At 55.2% G+C, this 18,501-nt stretch overlaps 2 protein-coding genes across 2 annotated transcripts; both read left to right on the top strand.

Annotated features, from left to right (window-relative positions):
* Window positions 1-1,343: 1,343 nt before the first annotated feature.
* IZUMO1 (izumo sperm-oocyte fusion 1) lies at window positions 1,344-4,560 on the top strand. Its single transcript, XM_054588404.1, has 8 exons — window positions 1,344-1,578; window positions 1,929-2,003; window positions 2,348-2,434; window positions 2,914-2,934; window positions 3,221-3,301; window positions 3,488-3,588; window positions 3,851-4,004; window positions 4,340-4,560. Exons 1-8 carry the CDS (start codon window positions 1,344-1,346, stop codon window positions 4,558-4,560), a joined length of 975 nt encoding a protein of 324 aa, XP_054444379.1.
* Window positions 4,561-5,222: 662 nt separating this feature from the next.
* On the top strand, window positions 5,223-17,934 carry RASIP1 (Ras interacting protein 1). Its single transcript, XM_054588526.1, has 12 exons — window positions 5,223-5,330; window positions 5,564-5,703; window positions 6,251-6,936; window positions 8,394-8,749; window positions 11,967-12,620; window positions 13,343-13,380; window positions 13,611-13,762; window positions 13,881-13,984; window positions 15,181-15,424; window positions 15,627-15,799; window positions 16,826-16,973; window positions 17,535-17,934. The coding sequence occupies exons 2-12, from the start codon at window positions 5,567-5,569 to the stop codon at window positions 17,732-17,734; spliced, it is 2,892 nt and encodes a 963-aa protein (XP_054444501.1). The 5' UTR covers window positions 5,223-5,330; window positions 5,564-5,566; the 3' UTR covers window positions 17,735-17,934.
* The last annotated feature ends 567 nt before the right edge of the window (window positions 17,935-18,501 follow it).

Here is an 18,501-nt window from a genome sequence, read left to right as displayed (position 1 = left end):
TAAGCCCATTTTGTAGTCTTCTCGGGGAGTTTCTGAGGGACTATTCGCCACTCAGCTGCCAAAAGTGGGAGAGAGGGAGGTGTGAATTAAAATCCACATCACCAACCCGTTTGTAGACTTTTTGGAGTCGGGGTGTGTGTGTGTGTGTGTGTGTGTGTGTGTGTGTGTGTGTTAGAAGAAGGAAAAGTGCAGAACTTCCAGGGACATTCATGGCTCATGTCTTGGGGCATTTTCCCTGCTGAGACCTGGCAGCCTCCTTGTTGCCAGCCTTGTCTCCGAGCCCCAATCCCTTTCTCATCTCTCAGTACTGGCCTCCAGACCTCTCTTTCCTCTGGGACCTTGGCATTCAGTCCCAGAGGTTTGGAGAGAAGGTGGAAGAAGTGAGCACACAGTATAATTCTTTTTTTTATATTAGTATTTTTTTATTTTATTTTTTGCATTACCATTTATCTCCTTATACCTCCTTCCCCGACACAGTATAATTCTTGAACTACACTTCCCATAATGCCACGGGGTTGACTACGGTAGTCTGCTAAGGAGAGACCCGGAGCCTTCTGGGAGTTGTAGTCCTAGGGCTGGGAAGGGCCACTATTAGCATCCTCGTACCTCGATGCCCGGGGTCGTGGGCATCTAGCCGGAAGCCTGGGTCCCGGGGCCCAGCAGGGAAGGGAAGAAGCTAAAGTCCAGAATTCTTTTCCTTGTTGCTGGAAAGCTGGTGCAGATAGGGTACTTCCATAGAAGCTTCTATCGATGCTGTGGAAGTTCGGGTCCGAAAAGACTGCTGTCTCTGTGACATCAAGGCGCGATAGGCGGGGACTCTCTTTGTTGTGGTCCAATCAGACTCAGAGTTGGGCTTCTGGGCGGGGCCAAGGAAGCCCCCAGGTAACGTCTCTTGGGAATTCCGGGCTCCACGTAGGAAGCTAGAAGACGGAGGCTGTGGGAATTACCTTGTAGATAGGGGCGAACCGTGACTCTGACCCCAGTCAAATCTCTATACCACGCAACCAACCTCACGCTTGCCTCTAACAAAATCCTTAATTTTAGTAGTAGGAAAATATTAGAGCGGAAGGACGTGGTCTAGTCCTCTTCTCTCAAAGCCCTCAGAACCTGGACTCAGCTCTTCAGCGAACCCTAGTGTTTGAGGGTACAAGCCTCTGGGGTGAAGAGCGGGCAGCGGCTGTTTAGGGTGCATCAGGACTCCTCAGTTCCCTAACGAGAATTGTGCGCCCTACAAATTGGGGGTCCATTAGTCTCGGGGTAGGGCGTCTCTTCGTTTAGCGCTCACCTCCTCGGGGTGAGAGGACTCTTCCTGGGGTCTGCGCGGACTGAGCGCTCTGACCTCGATGGGGCCACGGCTTCCCCTCCTGGTAGCGGCGCTGGCCAGCTGCCTGCTTCCTGCCCTGGGCTGTGTCATATGTGATACAAAGGTCGTGGAGGCGCTAAACTCCTTGGAGACGGATTACTTGCCTGGCCACCTGGGGGCTGAGCATCACAAAAACGTGATGGAAAGGGTAAAGCTGGCCGTGCAGAATTTCAAGGAACTGCCGCTTGACGAGGATTCCTATATGGGGGTCGTCGGTGAGGGCAGGGCGGAGCAGGGACTCCTGGGTCCTGGGAAAGGAGGGGGATCTGGGCTAGGATTGCTGGGTGCAGGGGGGAAAGGGCCGGAGGCAGAGTCTCCTGGACTAAAAAATGTAGCAGGCTTAGGTACAGATTTCGGGGTTCCCCAGGGCTAGCAAATACTGTGTTCCCCTACCCCTTACCCTGCAATTTTATGTAATAGAACTACAACTCCCAGAAAGCAACGGGCAAATAATCCCTTAACTATGCTTATCCTTGTCCAGTGGCCCCATGGGTATTGTAGTTTCTAAGACTGGGGAAGCCAATGAGACAGTAACAGTAGAATCTGGGGTTCTGTCTCCCCACAGATGAGGCCACACTGGAAAAGGCATCTTGGAGTTTGCTGAAGGATCTGAAACGCATCACGGACAGTGAAGTAAAAGGCAAATGCATGGAGAGCACAGGGGCGGGGTTCCAGTTTCTCTCAAGGAAGTGATTGCTGGTGATGCCTGGTCTGGGGGGTCAGGGAATGGGGTCTGCTTAGGTTCAGGTCCCGGCTCTGCCACTTCCTAGCTGCGTGGCCTTGCTGCTTCATCGTCCCAAAAATGGAGGCCATAACAGTGCAGACTCATCTGGGTTGTTCTTAGCCAGCATGTTAAGTGGCCATTCAGTTTCACGATTTTTCCAAAAAGGCTGAAAAGTGAATGCCAGGCTCACAGACAAAGGCAAACTTCCTTGCCTGGGAGGGGGGAAGGGGATCACTCTGCTTCATCCTGTTTCTTCCCAGGTGAGCTCCTGGTGAAGGAGCTGTTCTGGATGCTGAGCCTGCAAAAGGATACCTTTGCCAAATATGTCGCTCAGTTCCAAAAAGAGGGTGAGGGAAAATGAGAGTCCTGGGCCCCAGCCCCCTCCTTCCACAATCCAAGAGTCCCTGTCCCCAGCCCCTTGCTTCTCCAAGCCTGGTCGCTCAGTTCTCCCAACCCCCTCCTCCTTCAGACACAAGGGTTCCGGCACCCAGCTCCTTCCTCCCCTCAAAGCCAGGAGCTCTAGTCCGAACCTCTTCCTTTGTCCCCTCTCTCATCCACCCCCCTTTTTTAAAGATTGTATTTATTTATTTTTAGAGAGGAGAAGGGAGGGAGAAAGTGAGGGAGGGAAACATCAGTGGGTGGTTGCCTCTCAAGCGCCCCCTACTGGGGACCTGGCCTGCAACCCAGGCATGGGCCCTGACTGGGAATTGAACCAGTGACCCTTTGGTTCACAGGCCGGTACTCAATCCACTGAGCCGCACCAGCCAGGGCTCATCCCTTTAACGTAAAAATCTGATTCTCTCTCTCTTTTTCTCTTCCGAGGCAGCTTTTTGTCCCAACAAATGCGGTAAGTCAGGATTATGGGTGCTGGCCCTCTCTCCCTCATCCCTGCACTGTGAATACCCAGCCTTTCTCCTCCCCCTTTTGGATCTCCGTGTCTCTTCATTCTCCGCGTCTAAGAGGTCCCTGGGTCTCCGGTGTTCCTTCTGCACCAAGGCCATCTTGCGGAGCACTCTTTCCGGAGCCTGGTTAGATCCCGGCTCCCTACAGGGCTGCGCTCCAGCCTTGCCCCGCCCTCTCCGTTTAGCCCCGCCCCCTTGTGGGCAAATACAGCCTTGGCCCTGCTTCTGCAGGTATGATGTTGCAGACTCTGATCTGGTGCAGCACCTGCGAGAAGCAGGTTCATGCCTGTCGGAAGTCCTTGGACTGTGGGGGTGAGAGAGCTGGGTCCAGTCGGAGGGGCTGGCGCAAAAGGGGCGGAGCCGGAGGAGTGCCTGAGTACGGAGAGGGCGGAGACTACAGCCAGCCCGAGAGAAAAGGCAGGGCTGACCCATTGGAAAGGGCATGAGGGACCACCAAGAGCCATAAAGGAGCGTCCCACAGTAAGCCCCTATCCCCAGACCGCAAAATCAACGTCCATGAAATGGAAGACATGATCCTCGACTGTGAGCTCAACTGGCATCAAGCCTCTCAAGGCCTGACCGATTACAGCTTTTACAGGGTGGGGTCCTCCAACTCGCGTACCCTTGAAATCCAAGCCCATCCGGCCCGTGTGAACCCTGTATCCATAGGCCTGCCCTACACTCCCCATGACCCGTGACCTACCAAGTTTGGCTGCCACTGACCCCCCGGGGACCCTTTACCCTGACCAGTACACCCAGGACTCCCATCTACTCCCCGGAGGCCCCGTGATTTTCTTACCCCGGTACTCCCCCAACCCCTGAATTCCCCAGGCCTCTGTGACCCCTTGAGCTTGGGTCTAGGTTTGGAAGAACAAGACCGAGACCTTGGTGTCCAAGGGGAAAGAGCCCACCCTGACAAAGACCATGGTGGCTCCGAAGGATGCAGGGACTTATCGCTGCCAGCTGGACACTGTGAAATCCAGCCCTGCCACCATCATCCGTTTTCATGTCACGGGTCGGTGCTGGGGAGTTGAAAGAGCTACGGGGTTCAGGGTCCTGGGGTTGGGGGCAGCCCCCTTCAGGGGCGTAAGTTATGGGAGAATAATTTCCTGCCGCGGTGTGGTTTCACTCCATGAAAGTGTCACTTCCTGCCCTGGGTGTGGCCTCTTGCCACAGTGGCAGGGTTCCCCTCCGGGTGTGTTCCGGCTCTGCGCGGTCGAAGGCGCGTGATTCTGATGATCTCGTGGAGGGCCTCGGTCCTGGGGCGGGCTGGGGTGGGAGGGCTCGCCTTGCTTGGCTGGCAGAGCCCTCGTGCCTTCCTAGGGCTATTCCTCCCTCCTCCTCTAACAGTGTTGCCCAAAAGAATCGTGGAGGAGACATCGTCGTCAAACATCCCAAGCCAGGCTGAGGTGGCCCCCGATGAGATAACTTGGGGTCTCACCAAGCCATCTACAACCCTCCAGCCTCTGTCGTCACAGTCTCCGAAGGTGGAGAATATGCTAGGAAACCTCCTGGCCGGGCTGCTGAGCTGGGGCTTCATGGTGCTGATAGCCAGCATTACCATCTTGTGAGCTGCCTCCTGAGGAAGGCAGGGACCGGAGCGAGGGGCGGGGCTTCCAGTGCAGAGTGGGATCTGGGGGGCAGGGGAGCCCTTGGAGCCTGGCTTCCATGGAGGGCGGTGCCTAGAAAAGAGTTTGGAGCTTACTTACCTAGGAGGGTGAAGCTTGGGTTATTGCTAGAATACGATCAGATAGAGGGAGGCTGGGATCTGATCTGGTTCGGCTCTTTGCGCCCTTCCCTCCCCCAGGATACTTTGCTATTGTTCTGAGAGGAATCCTGCATACTTCACAGATTCTATAAAGTATTGGTTCAGCTCTGACAAGGAAGCTGCTGAGAGCTCCGATGTTCCTGAGAAAAAGGCCAAACTATCAAGAAGTCAATAAAGATTTATCTGGTTTTCTAAGTATCTGACTCGCTCCTCCATTCTGATCCTAACTTTTGGTTTCCCCAAGAGGAGAGGTCTAGGGAGGGTCTCCTGTCTGAGGGAGGAGGGGCTGGAAGTCTGGCCCCCTGGGTCCCAGCGGCAGCGAAGTAATTCCAGAATCAAGGAGTGGGGCAGAGTCAGCCCTCCCCGCCCCCAGGCCCCATTCCCTCACAGGACGCCCCCTCCCCGCTCTTCCTGCCCGGGTTTCCTCTTGCCTTTTCCTGTCCCCCACCCAGTGCCGGGAGCTGGGGCCGAGAGGAAAGGCCGGGAGCTGGGGCCGAGGAGCAGCGGGGTCAGGAGCCGACCCAGGCCAGCCGAGCCAGGGTCCCCACGGGTGCTGCTGGGACCCGACACAGGGTAAGAGCTGGGGACCCAGGAGTCCAGGCCCTCCTTCCTCAGACCCAGGAGTCAGTCCCCAGCCATTTCCCGTCCCCAAACCCAGAGGTCCAAGCTGCCCTCCGTGTCCTCTACCCAGACTCAGGAGTCTGAGCCCCAGGCCCTTCCTTGCTCTGACGGAGCCCAGACCCCTCTCCAGCCCATCCCCGCTACTCCGAGCCTCAGGAGTCTGGGCCTTGCTCACCTTCCCTTAGGCCATGCTATCTGGTGAACGGAAGGAGGGCGGGAGCCCCCGCTTCGGGAAGCTCCATCTCCCGGTGGGCCTGTGGATCAATTCTCCCAGGAAGCAGCTGGCCAAGCTGGGGCGGCGCTGGCCCAGCGCTGCCTCTGTCAAGTGAGTGCCCTCCTCGAAACTCCTGCCCCTGCCCCATCTGCCTCCTGTCTGTCCTTATTCATGACCCAGTCCCTGCACTGGGTGGGCAGTGCCAGGGACCCCTGACTGGCCAAGTGATATCGGGAGAACACAGTGGGCCACAGTGATATCGGCCGCGGGGTGGGGGAAGCGCTCGGCCTGGAGATGCACTGAGGCCCATGGACACAGGGATGGGGACCCAGAAGGAGCATGGGCTTGAGTCACCTCTTTTCCTCCCCTCCCCGCTCAATTTCCTTCTGCGGGACTCGCCTTTATTTATTTATTTATTTGATCTCTCTTCTTGCTTCTGGCTTCTGCCCACCCTCCATTTCCATACACCCAACGCTTCTCACTTTTCTGTGGGTCTCGGTCTCCTCTCAATGGGTGCCTCTCACCCCATCTCTGGGTCTCTGCACGCCCCCCCCATCTGGGTCTCTTTGTTCCTCGCCCTCCTTCTCTAACTCCCCGCTCTCTACGTGTCTTTCTGGGTCTCTCCTTCCCACATCTCTGCTCCCCCGCGGACTCCCAGGTCTTCCTCTTCAGACACGGGGAGCCGCAGCAGCGAGCCACTGCCCCCGCCGCCGCCGCACGTGGAGCTGCGGCGAGTGGGCGCGATTAAGGCGGCCGGGGGAGCCTCGGGGAGTCGCGCCAAGCGCATCTCCCAGCTCTTTCGGGGCTCGGGGACCGGGGCCACGGGATCTGGCGGCGCGGGAGGTCCCGGGACGCCCGGGAGCGCGCAGCGCTGGGCCAGCGAGAAAAAGCTGCCCGACCTGGCGGCGGGCGTGGCCCCCGAGCCCCCACTGGCCGCTCGCGCCACTGCGCCCCCGGGGGTCCTGAAGATCTTCGGCGCCGGACTGGCGTCGGGCGCTAACTACAAGAGTGTGCTGGCCACGGCGCGCTCCACGGCACGCGAGCTGGTGGCCGAGGCGCTAGAGCGTTATGGGCTGGCCAGCAGTCCCGGCGGCGGCCCTGGTGAGAGCAACTGCGTGGACGCCTTCGCGCTGTGCGACGCGCTGGGCAGGCCAGCGACTGGCGGCGTAGGCAACGGCGAGTGGCGGGCGGAGCACCTGCGCGTGCTGGGCGACTTGGAGCGCCCGCTGCTGGTGCAGGAACTGTGGCGAGCGCGGCCAGGCTGGGCGCGCCGCTTCGAGCTGCGTGGCCGCGAAGAGGCTCGCCGCCTGGAGCAGGAGGCTTTCGGGGCTTCGGACAGCGAGGGTGAGCCGGTCCGCGGAACTTTGGGGGTGGGGCCTGCGGGGCGGGGGCGGGCCTGGGGCGGGGCCAGAGCGAAGCGGGGTCTGCAGGGCTGAAAAGGGGCCCTTGGAAGGGGACTGGGCGAGACTTGTAGCACCCGGTGTAGGGGAGGCAGGAGCTGGGGCCGGACCAGTGTCAGCCAGAAGCGCTTGGCCAGAGCCCTTGGGGTTAGTGCAGAGCCCATGGGCGGGGCCTATGTGCTGGCTGGGGCGGGGCCTGCAGAACAGAGTAGCTTGGAATGAGGGGTATTGGGTGGGGCCTCTCAGAGTAGTAGGTTGAAGTATTTCCTGAGGGACAGTTTTATGTGAATGGAGACTAGAAGGCGGTGGGCCATGGATGCCAAGAAATGTGTTACCAGGGCAAAGCTTAAGAATGGGCGGAGCCTCAGAGGGGCGGGCCTTGGAGCAGGTGGCCTTAAACTGGGTTAGCTGCGAAGTCTGACTGAAGACCAGGGAAGGTTATGCTTACCTGTTGGCCTGGTGTTTGAGAAGACCGGACCAGGGACAGGAGGTGGTGCCACTGGTGAAATAGCAAATTAGTGGCAGAGCTTGGCAAAGGTGGGGCCAGGCTCACAGGAGAAAGGGCTGCGCAGGGAGCCCTGTACCTCTTTTCTGTTTCTGAGTCCCCTTTTGGGAGCTAGAGTGGTGCGGTAGCTAAACCCCTGGACTTTGAACTCAAGCTGAGATTCCAATCCGTTCTTAGCCAGTGAAAGTCAGCAAAATGCCAAGTGCAGGTTCAATGAGATAGCGTACATAGGTAGTTTTAGCGCAGTGTTTGGCACATTAGGTGCTTAATAAAGAATGGCAATTATAACCATCATTGTCTTCCCCCCTCCCCTTTAAAAAGCATTCATTTGGGCACCTACTCTGGGCCACACATCGTTTAGGACCCTGGGGGACTACAATGGGGACACTGGCAGGTGAAGTCTCTTTCCTTCTAGATTTTATAGCCGAGGGAGAAACACATCAGTTCACTAGTTCACCTCATTTCCACTAGGGACGGACTGTATGCCAGGGCTGTGCCGGGCCCAGACAAAGCCCAAAGTGCCCAGGGGCACCGTTCTCTGCTTCAACTTGGAATATCATGGAAGGTGTTTTGTTTCCCTGGGGGCAGGATATTCTCTGTTCACTATAAAGTCCCTTGTGCCTAGCGCAGAGCCCAGTACATAATAGGTGCTCAAAATTTGTTAGCTGAAAGAATGAATGAATTTCTGAGATGAAAACTTCCAGATGGGCAGGAGTCAGGCAGAAAGTATGTCCCAGGCACAGGGAACAGCATATGCAAAAAACCTAAATGTAGGAAGCAGCCTCATCCCTCTGTAGCCAGTTCTTGGTCTCTTGATAATCTCCAGATCTCTGTGTCTGTCTCTCCCTGCGTCTTTTTCCAGCGGCAGCCTCATTGCTCTCCGTCTCTCTCCACAGGCACGGGCCCTGCCTTGTGGCGGCCGCAGAAGAACCGGTCCCGGGCAGCGTCGGGCGGGGCGGCGCTGGCCAGCCCTGGTCCAGGGTCAGGGTCAGGGCCCCCGGCTGGGTCTACGGGCAAGGAGCGCTCAGAAAACCTGTCTCTGCGGCGCAGCGTGTCAGAGCTCAGCCTGCAGGGTCGGCGGCGGAGGCAGCAGGAGCGGAGGCAGCAGGCACTCAGCATGGCCCCAGGGGCAGCGGACGCCCAGATTGGACCTACAGACCCTGGCGACTTTGATCAGTTGACTCAGTGCCTCATCCAGGCCCCCAGCAACCGGCCCTACTTCCTGCTGCTCCAGGGATACCAGGATGCCCAGGTAAGTAGGCACAGCCTCTCTTACGGAGAGAGCACTGTGCTCCACCGTTCGGTTAAATGGTGACAAAAGGGCAATCCCAGAATTCCTTGGGTCCTGGTAGTCTCATGCTGGACCGCATGCTGGAAGCTGTGGGACCAGGAAGGCAGGAGATGTTGTCAGAGGGGATAGTAGGAACAGTGGATGGATGACTGGAAGAGATTCTGGAACATGTAGGGAATAGTTCATTTCCTTCAAAGTTGGAGGATAGCGCCACCTTCCTCAAGGGTGAATGGGAGAGCCTAGTGTATAAAGAAGATCTGCTTAGAAGTGTCTATTTCTTGAGGGGGGTAATAGAAGACTCTTGTCTTCTGGGTAAGCCTATATTTTCAGTGGAGGAGTGGACTAATCCTTTTTAAAAGATTGTATGTATTTATAGTTAGAGGGAAGGTAAAGGAGGGAGAAACACATCAATGTGTGAGACAAACATCTATTGGTTGCCTCTCACGGGCTCCCAAGCCAGTGGTGGGGGGCGGCGGGGGGACCTGGCCCGCAACCCAGGCACGTGCCCTGACCAGAATTGAACCTGAGACCTTCTGCTTCCAAGACGATGCTCTACCCACTGAGCCACGCCAGTCAGGACCTCCTTTTTTAAAAGGTGGTTTTCATTGGAATGATTTGACCACTGTTTTTTCTTTTTTAAAAGATTTTATTTATTTGCTTTTAGAGAGGGGGGAAGAGAGGGAGGAAGAGAGGGAGAGAAACATCAGTGTGTGGTTGCCTCTCGTGTGCCCCCAACTGGGGACCTGGCCCACAACCCAGGTGTGTGCCCTGACTGGGAATCGAACCAGTGACTGTTTGGTTCACAGGCTGGCACTCAAGCCACTGAGCCACACCAACTGAAGCTGATTTGACCATTGCTGATGGGGCAGGTGATACTCATCCTTCTATTTTACATATTTGGGTGGCAATAGACTTTGTTTATTAAGGGGCAGAGAGGGAGAAAGGACTAGCACTTGGGGGCCATAGAATTGTAACGCACTAGTGGAAATGCTCACTTTCGTGTGGGAGTAGAACCTTCCTTATGGTGTTGTTGGCTTTTGCTAATGGTGGTACTGCTGGGCTCAGTGGGAAAGCCCACTCTAGGAGGTGGGGAATTAACTGAACAGTTCCATTTTTATTCTCAGGGAGAGAGAGAGATCCAGTTGGGTTGGCGGCTTGGCTGTGTATATGGGTGAGAGTTTAAGACTATTCAGAAAAGAGCTCGTACAGAAGAATTCAGTCTCTTGTTGAGGCAATGGGATGGGGCAAGTCCATTGTAGGAGGGGGTTTCCATATATTACAACAGCCCATTCCTCAGACAAGACTGGAGAAACGAGGGTCTATTTTGGGAATATGGTCAAACTGGAAGGATCTATGTGGCGGGTATAAGACAGTGTGTTATGGGAAGAGGGGGAAACATTGGAAACATACATTCTTCTGGGTGAAGTTCATGAGACATTCCTTTGTAAGCAAGAGGCTTTATTGAAAATGTCCAATCCTTGGAAACAGGAGTAAGAGGTGAATCTATTATAGAAAGGAAGTTATTTGCATTTCTCTATTGAGTGGCCGTAACTTGCAAGTTCATTGTGTGTGCCGTGGAAGCATCCCTTCTTGGTTTAAGGAACAGGAGAGCCCATTTTAGAAATGGAGTTCGTATATTTTGGGTCGTTCCATTCCTTTAGGAAAAGGAGATTCTCCCTTCAGAAGGTGGTCAGACTGGAGGTCCATTTTTTCTAGAGGCAGATGAGCAAACCCGTTGTAGGAAGGGGTCTCTTTAGAAATGCCCATACATGGGGGTAAAGTTAATATGAGAAAGTTTGGTGCAGGAAGAGGATTTGTGAATATCAAAATGACTTCTCTCAGACATGAGTGGAGAGCAGAAGGGTCTATTTTAAGAATGGAGTCAGCCCTGGCTGGTGTGGCTCAGTGGGTTGAGCACCTGCTTGCAAACCAAAGAGACGATGGTCCAATTCTCGTTTGGGGCAGATGCCTGGGTTGTGGACCAGGCTGGGTCTTCGGTGGGGGGGGGGCACACAAGAGGCAACCACACATAGATGTTTATCTCCCTTTCTTTTTCCTCCTTCCCCTGTCTAAAAATAAATAAATAAAATCTTAAAAAAAAAAAAGGGAGTCAGTCTGAGCTCTTCCATTTTTATCAGACAGAGATGGGAGAGCCATGTTTTGGAAGGGGCCTTCTGCAATGCACCTTATCATTTGGTGGATGAAGCAGGACACTCCCTTATGAGAATATAAGAAGGGGGCCTCCTTGAAACAAAACATGTATTAATCTGGCGGGGTCACTAGAAGTACCACGATATGGAGATGTCCCTGGAGACACCCTTTGGGGGGATGGGACTATGGAGAGCATCCACTGATGGGAGAGCAGCTTTGGAAACATCCGTCATGGGGGAGGGGTCAGAGGTGGGCCCGTTGTGGGATTATGTCTTCTTGGAAGCAAGTCCATCACAGGGTGGGAAAAAAGTGAGAGTCCATTGTGGAAAGGGGGTCTCCTTCGAAGTGTACCTCCATGGGGCGGAGATAATGGAAGAAATCTTTGTTAAAAAGGGGAGTCTCTTTAAAAGCGTGCGTTCCTTGCTTTTGAGAGAAACTATTTTTGGAGGGAAAAATGTTTCTGGGGGCCTCCACCGTGGGGGTGGAACGGTGGGCAAGTGGGCCAGGGGCAGGGAGACGGGACTGTTGCTTGGAGAAAGCAGCTTCCCTCGCAAAGGTCCGTCCTTCGAGGGGGAGGGCAGCGGGGCAGTCCATTTTAGTCGTGGGGGGCGCGGTGTCTTTGGAAGTGCCCATTCTCTGGGCTGGATGTCATGGGAGAGTCCAGTGTAGGAAGGAATTGTCTTGAAACAGTCCATTCAGAGGTGCGAAGATGGGAAAATCTATGGGAGAAAGATCTGGGAAGCATCCATTTTTTGAGGGAGGGGAATGGTAGAGTCCACGTCAAGAAGGGGTTTCCTCGTAAGGATCAGGGCTTCAGGCCGGGTGTTAGGGGTCAGCCCGCCGTAGGAAGAGTCCACTCCTGGGAGGTGGGGGTAACTGGTGAGTCCTTTGGGATCCCAGGAGACCGCCTTGGATGGAAGTGCGAGGGAGGTGGTAGACGGGAGAGTCGATTGCCATAAAGAGACCTTTTTGAGGTCATCCGTCCACGGGGAACAGTGTCCTTACTGCATCTTCACGCTCCCTCCAGGACTTCGTGGTCTATGTGATGACGCGGGAGCAGCACGTGTTCGGCCGGGGTGGCAACTCCTCAGCCCGTAGTGGGTCCCCGGCCCCATATGTGGACACGTTTCTCAACGCCCCCGACATCCTGCCGCGTCACTGCACAGTGCGTGCGGGCCCTGAGCCCCCGGCCATGGTGCGCCCTTCCCGGGGAGCCCCGGTCACGCACAACGGGTGCCTCCTCTTGCGGGAGGCCGAGCTGCACCCGGGCGACCTGCTGGGGCTGGGTGAGCACTTCCTGTTCATGTACAAGGACCCCCGCACTGGGGGCTCGGGGCCAGCGAGGCCGCAGTGGCTGCCTGCACGCCCCGGGGTCGCGCCGCCGGGTCCTGGCTGGGCCTTCTCTTGCCGCCTGTGTGGCCGAGGCCTGCAGGAGCGCGGCGAGGCGCTGGCCGCTTACCTGGATGGCCGAGAGCCCGTGCTGCGTTTCCGGCCGCGCGAGGAGGAGGCTCTGCTCGGTGAGATCGTGCGCACCGCGGCCGCCGGCGCCGGGGACCTGCCGCCGCTCGGGCCCGCCACACTGCTGGCTCTGTGCGTGCAGCACTCAGCCCGCGAGCTGGAGCTGGGCCACCTGCCGCGCCTGCTCGGCCGCCTGGCCCGTCTTATCAAAGAGGCTGTCTGGGTGAGCGACCCTACCACTGCCCGGTCCCATTTATATCCCAGGTCATTCCCCCCCGCCCCGCCGCCCTCGCCACCTTTCACCCCAATTCCATAGTTGGGCGGGGCAAAACTAGGCTCCCACGGTGCCTCAGGAGGTGGCTTGGCTCTAAAGCAGGGGGCCCGACGGGATGCAGAGCGTTGTGGATTCATCCGCCCTGCAAGGTCTGCCTTTGCAGCAGTGGGATAATGGAAGAAGACCTTCTGGGAGGTGGAGATGTGGGGAGGGAGGAGGGGATCCCATTGTACGAAAAGTTGGAAGAAGCCACTGGGAGAAGTGAGGCAGGAAGCGCACTTGGTCTGAGGCTTGGAGCAGAAGTGGGCGAGACCTCTCCTAGACCTGAGGGTGGGCAAACACGGAAGTGCCAGGGAGAAGCCATGGTGGGCGGAGGGGGTTACATACTAGTAAGCTCGGGCCTATTAGAAGATTTAGGAAGTTTGTTTCTTGGCGGTAAGAAGAAACTCTGAGAAGTGGACCTAAGGGAAACAGACCACTCATAATCATAGAGGTGTGTGTTTTAAAAGAGAAGGCGAAGGCATAGAGGTGAAGCCTGTGAGTTAGAGTCTATTTGAGAAGTGGGGAGAGTCTCTGTCTAAAAGGGGGGCTTCTAGAAAAAACAGGGTGTTAACCCATGGGCCTTTCTCCCCGCCCCCCCTCACTTTGATTCTAATCTTACTATTCCACAGGAAAAGATTAAGGAAATTGGAGACCGCCAGCCAGAGAAGTAAGAGACGCCCTGGGGACAAGCCTCTAGAGGGGTGCGGGGCTGGGATGTGCGGTCAGCTCGGCTCCCTGCACGCACGTCGGAACGCAAGTGTCTGCCCTTCCTGAGGGCTCGACGTTTCCAGCTGTGAAATGGGGGTTAGACTCAGTCTGCAACGAGACCCAGGTCTCGCGGTTTGGACACTATGGTGGGGTTGGGCTAGGATAACAGGTCCCATCCTCCTTCTGCAGCCACCCTGAGGGGGTCCCTGAGGAGCCCTTGACCCCCGAGGCTGTGTCCGTGGAGCTGCGGCCCCTCATGCTGTGGATGGCCAACACCACAGAACTGCTGAGCTTTGTGCAGGAGAAGGTGCTGGAGATGGAGAAGGAGGCTGACCAGGAGGGTGAGCTCAGGCCCGGGCCCGGGGCTGTCCAAGCCCCCGGCCGTTTCCTGAACCTGGGGACCTGGGCTCCTGTCTGCCAGCCTCTGGTTCTCCCTCTCACCCCGAGACATGTCCTCAGACCCACAGCTCTGCAATGACTTGGAGCTCTGTGACGAGGCCATGGCCCTCCTGGATGAGGTCATCATGTGTACCTTCCAGCAGTCCGTCTACTACCTCACCAAGGTTGGCCTTGACCCCTGCTTCCTCTTTAGCATCACCTAACTTCCCATTTGAACTACATCACATTGCTCTGATATCACTTCCTATTTGACCTCACAAGATTTCCTGCTTCTATGATATCACTTCCCATTTTGCTATTCTGACAGCACTTCCTGTTTGAGCCTAAGTCACTTCCTGCCTTCCTGGGTTCGCTTCCGCGCCCTGCCACTGTCCCTCCTTGACAGTCTAGCCTCCCTACCTGGTTATATCACATTATCACTGTCTCAAGCTCCCTTTTCCTAAGTCCACTCTTTGGTTACTGATAAGTCGATAGATAGATAGATAAACAGGTATATAGATATAGCTAGATCAAATAGTGTTAGCTACTGTCATTTAAACTAAAGGTCCCCTTTAATCAATCCTCACTTCCCTGTGTTTGCTGACCTCACTTTCTAGAACTCTGAATTTCACTCCCTTTTCTGAGCCTCAGACCTTTTTTCTCCGGTGTCCATCCCATAGGAGCCGCTTGCTGCCCCAGGTTCTCACTGCCACGCTCGGCCTTCATATTGCTTCTTGGAATTCTCAGGCTTTCTGGCTTCTGGGAGCCTGCTTCCCTATCTGTAAAATGACAGGGGAACTTCTGGGACAGATAGTCTGCGTCCCCTGAGGAGCCTTGATTCGTGAACCCCTTCCCTTCAAAGCTTCACTTCCTGTACATCCTCGCCAAGTGTGGTTTTCTTTCTTTTCTGGCTCTGACCTCATTTCCTATCCTTGTCATCTCACTTTCCACTGGCTAACTGCCACCCCACTCCTACTTCCTGCCTCTCCATTCTTTCTCTTTCCTTCGGGAATTCTGGATAAATAAGTCTTTGATTGAAGGGGGCCTCTTTGTTCAGTATCCTTTGTCCTCCTTGAGCTGCTTCTGTTGAGGAGCTGTAAGTCCCCGTAAGCCTCCAGGGGTGGTCTTAAAATACCCAAGAAACTTCTGTAAAACCTTTCTTAAGACTTGAGGTGTCCCAGGCTTGATGAATGCTAGAAAACCAACTGGAAAGAAGGAACTTGCTCATGGAAACAGAACTGTAGGGTTTTGAAGGCAGAATAGACTATAATTCCCAGAAACCTTTGGTGGAGCTTCCCAGTATCTTCATGCACTACTACTACCCTGCTGCTTCTCGGGAGTTGTGGTCTGATTGCTTGTTTGCATCTCTGTATCTCCTTAGACCCTGTATTCAACGCTGCCCGCTCTCCTGGATAGTAACCCTTTCACAGGTGGGGCAGATCTTCCAGGACCTGGTGCAGAGCTGGAGGCCATGCCTCTGGGTTTGAGACCTACCCTAGGGGTGTTCCAGGCAGCTCTGGAACTGACCAGCCAGTGCGAGCTGCATCCAGACCTCGTGTCTCAGACTTTCGGCTACTTGTTCTTCTTCTCCAACGCGTCCCTTCTCAACTCACTGATGGAACGAGGTGAGGGTCGGACTGGGAAGGGCAAGGAGGCAGAGACAGGCCACTGAGATCCATGTCGAGTCAGACACGGAACAGGCTGAAGCCTAACCTTTAGGGACTCTGGAAAGCAAGCTCCGGATCCCAAGCTGAAGGACAAGAAGGGTCTGGGGGGCAGAAAGGCAGGGTCCACACACCCATTGCTGTTCATCCCCTTCCCTCACAGGTCAAGGCCGACCTTTCTATCAATGGTCTCGAGCTGTCCAAATCCGGACCAACCTGGACCTTGTCTTGGACTGGCTGCAAGGGGCTGGGCTGGGAGACATTGCCACTGAATTCTTCCGGAAACTCTCCATGGCTGTGAATCTGCTCTGTGTGCCCCGCACATCCCTGATCAAGGTGATTGCCGACCCTCGACCTGTGACTCCTCAGTCATCCTCTGTATTCAGCTTACCCCTGGGTCTTCCCTTGGACTTCATGCTGCCCCCCATCGCAGCTCAGACACCACGGATGATCCATCGGCAGCTAGACGGAGGTGTCCAGCAAGTGTCCAAACTGGGCTGCATCTGAATCCCAGTGGGACTTATTAAAAATAGTTTCCAGGGCCCCGCCCCTCAGACATACTTTTTCAGGATGTCTAGTATGAGAGCGATGTGATAGTTAAAACATTCATTGAACAGAAACTATGCCAGGCGCTGTTTAGCATTTCTAGTTGAATGCCCCATAAGGTATGTTATTAATTGACAATTTTTTTCTTAGACAAGGAAACAGAATTGGGATGACTAGGTCACTTGATTTATTTTTACTTGCCAAACTTCTGCAGAGTATATAAGAAGCACAGGCAGTGTTCTAAAGTACTTTATAATCTTGTCATATTGAATATTCATAATAACCCTACTAGGTAGTTCCTTATCTCCCCAACTTACGGGTGAGGAAAGTGAGGCACAAAAACTTACTTGCCAGAAGGTAGTAAGTCGCCAAGCTGGAGTTTTTGCACCCAGGCAATCTAGGTCCGGAGTCTCTGGTTTTGACCACACTCATGGATCCGAGGCTAGCCAGGTTAGGTGCGGAACTTTTCAAACAGATACAAAAAGTCACCACAGTGGAATATGAATCCCCAGGCACTCATCGCCAGCTTCGATACTATGAATGAATGGCCAATTTTGTTTCTTCTCCCTCCTGGCCTAATCTTATCTTCATTTATTCTGCAGCAAATCTCATTAAAAAACAAAACAGAACAAAAAAACTAGCAGCACACCCCAGTGTACCCTCACTTCGGTGACAACCAGGCCTCGCAGTGCCCAAGACATTGCACCCACACCAGTGCATCTTACTCCACCCACCCCCTTTATGGAGGACTTTCCATTCAGGATTCCTCAGCTGCTTCATTCTGATCAAAGCCTTCTCACCTCCCCTTCCCACTAGGCTTCCTGGAACAGCCTGCGCACTGACCACCCCACCCTGACCCCTGCTCAGCTCCACCATTTGCTCAGCCACTACCAGCTGGGTCCTGGCCACGGGCCTCCACCTGCTTGGGACCCTCCCCCTACAGAACGAGATGCTGTGGACACAGGTGAGGAGAAATGGGGACAGGCAGTGGGGCGATCAGCTTCTGTCCTCAGGACCTAAGAATCCATAGGCCTACCCCTTCGACCTCCTGACTCAGGATTTTGGATCCCTAGCCCTCTCCTCCCCCAGTAACTAAGTGCTGGACCTCAATCCCCTTCTCCCCAGGATACGGGAGTTCAAGCCGTCAGCTCTCTTGTTTTCTTAAGGGTTCAGACCTCACCCCCCAGCTTCTTTCCCCCACAAACTACCCTTCTTGTCATGTCGGAGTATCGGCTCCAGCCCCTCATTCGAAGAAATCTGTAAAACTAAGTCTCTAGCCCTTCCTTCCTCATGGATCCAAGAACCCAACAATATCACCCGTTTCCCAAGCACCGGTGGCCTTTCATAGTCTGAACTACAACTCCCAAGGTGCTTGGGGACTCCAAGAGTCGCGTTTGAGTGGACCCCGCTCCAGGAGTTGCTGGGAGTTGCAGTTTTTTTCTTCCTTCGCTTGTGACGCAGTCTCTTTGACAGCGCTGCCTAACGCCCATTTTCAGAATTTAACTCCGTATTTTCGCTCTCATAGGGGACATCTTCGAAAGCTTCTCCTCCCACCCTCCCCTCATCCTGCCGTTGGGCAGCTCCCGTCTGCGCCTCACAGGGCCGGTGACGGACGACGCCCTGCACCGTGAACTGCGTAGACTCCGCCGCCTCCTCTGGGATCTTGAGCAGCAGGAACTTCCGGCCAATCACCGCCACGGACCTCCTGTGGCCACGCCTCCTTGAAAACCAATAGCAAAAGAACGCGCGAGCCTTGACAGTTGATCGGCTTCTACCCAATGGAGCCCCCCCGAGCGCAGAACTTTCTGGGAGTTGTAGTTCTTTACCCGCTTGGAATGCTGGGGGTTTGAGTTTTGGGGTCGTAGATGGGACGGTGGGTAGGTGGGCTTGGGTTCTGAGTGCCAGGAGAAATAAAGGTATCTGTGGTATTGGCAACGCCTCACTTGTTAAGACCCGGGAGCGTTAGTGATGATTTTCTGCCAAATCTAGCACCAGGGCCCTTGCCTGGAGCGTTGGGCTCCTGCCGACTCCGAGGAGGTATTTATAACCACGGCCTCAGCTTGCCCTCTTGCACGTAATCCAACCCAGGAGCGCCGGGGCCTCCCACGAATCTCAGGACAGAGCTCTAAGCTTGCTCTGCCAAATATCAGGCCCTCCGTCCTGCCAGTGGGAACCAGCCATCCTCTCGTTTTGATCTTCAAATCCATACTCCAGCCCCCTGCTCCCTCAGACCCAAGAGTCAGGGTTCCCAGCCCCCTTCTGGGTCTTTCTGCCTGACGGGCATACTGCGGAGTCCCAACACCTCTTGCCCCTATTCCCAGCATCCGGAAACCTGGGGTTCCAGCCCACTCCTCCCTCGGACCCAGGAGTCCAGGCCCCGCCCCCTTTCCTTCAATCCCAGGAATCCAGGTCCCTATCTCCCTCCTCCCTCAGACCCAGGAGTCCGGGGCACCAGCGTGAACTTTTCACTCCCCTGAATCTGACTCCTGCTG

Source organism: Pteronotus mesoamericanus, unplaced genomic scaffold (assembly GCF_021234165.1).
Source record: "Pteronotus mesoamericanus isolate MK-2021 breed Mesoamerican mustached bat unplaced genomic scaffold, CSHL_Meso_final scaffold_137, whole genome shotgun sequence".
Lineage (NCBI taxonomy): Eukaryota > Metazoa > Chordata > Mammalia > Chiroptera > Mormoopidae > Pteronotus > Pteronotus mesoamericanus.
This window is presented reverse-complemented; position numbering and strand designations above follow the sequence as displayed.

Bases quoted from the DNA above. Each gene is read 5' to 3' on its own strand.
- IZUMO1 (XM_054588404.1), top strand. From the start codon at position 1,344: ATGGGGCCACGGCTTCCCCTCCTGGTAGCGGCGCTGGCCAGCTGCCTG. The intron at 2,435-2,913 runs GTGAGGGAAAAT...CTTCCGAGGCAG, and splicing joins CGCTCAGTTCCAAAAAGAGG to CTTTTTGTCCCAACAAATGC. The intron at 4,005-4,339 runs GTCGGTGCTGGG...CTCCTCTAACAG, and splicing joins CATCCGTTTTCATGTCACGG to TGTTGCCCAAAAGAATCGTG.
- RASIP1 (XM_054588526.1), top strand. From the start codon at position 5,567: ATGCTATCTGGTGAACGGAAGGAGGGCGGGAGCCCCCGCTTCGGGAAG. The intron at 13,381-13,610 runs GTAAGAGACGCC...CTCCTTCTGCAG, and splicing joins GGAGACCGCCAGCCAGAGAA to CCACCCTGAGGGGGTCCCTG. The intron at 15,800-16,825 runs GTGATTGCCGAC...CCTTCCCACTAG, and splicing joins CCCGCACATCCCTGATCAAG to GCTTCCTGGAACAGCCTGCG.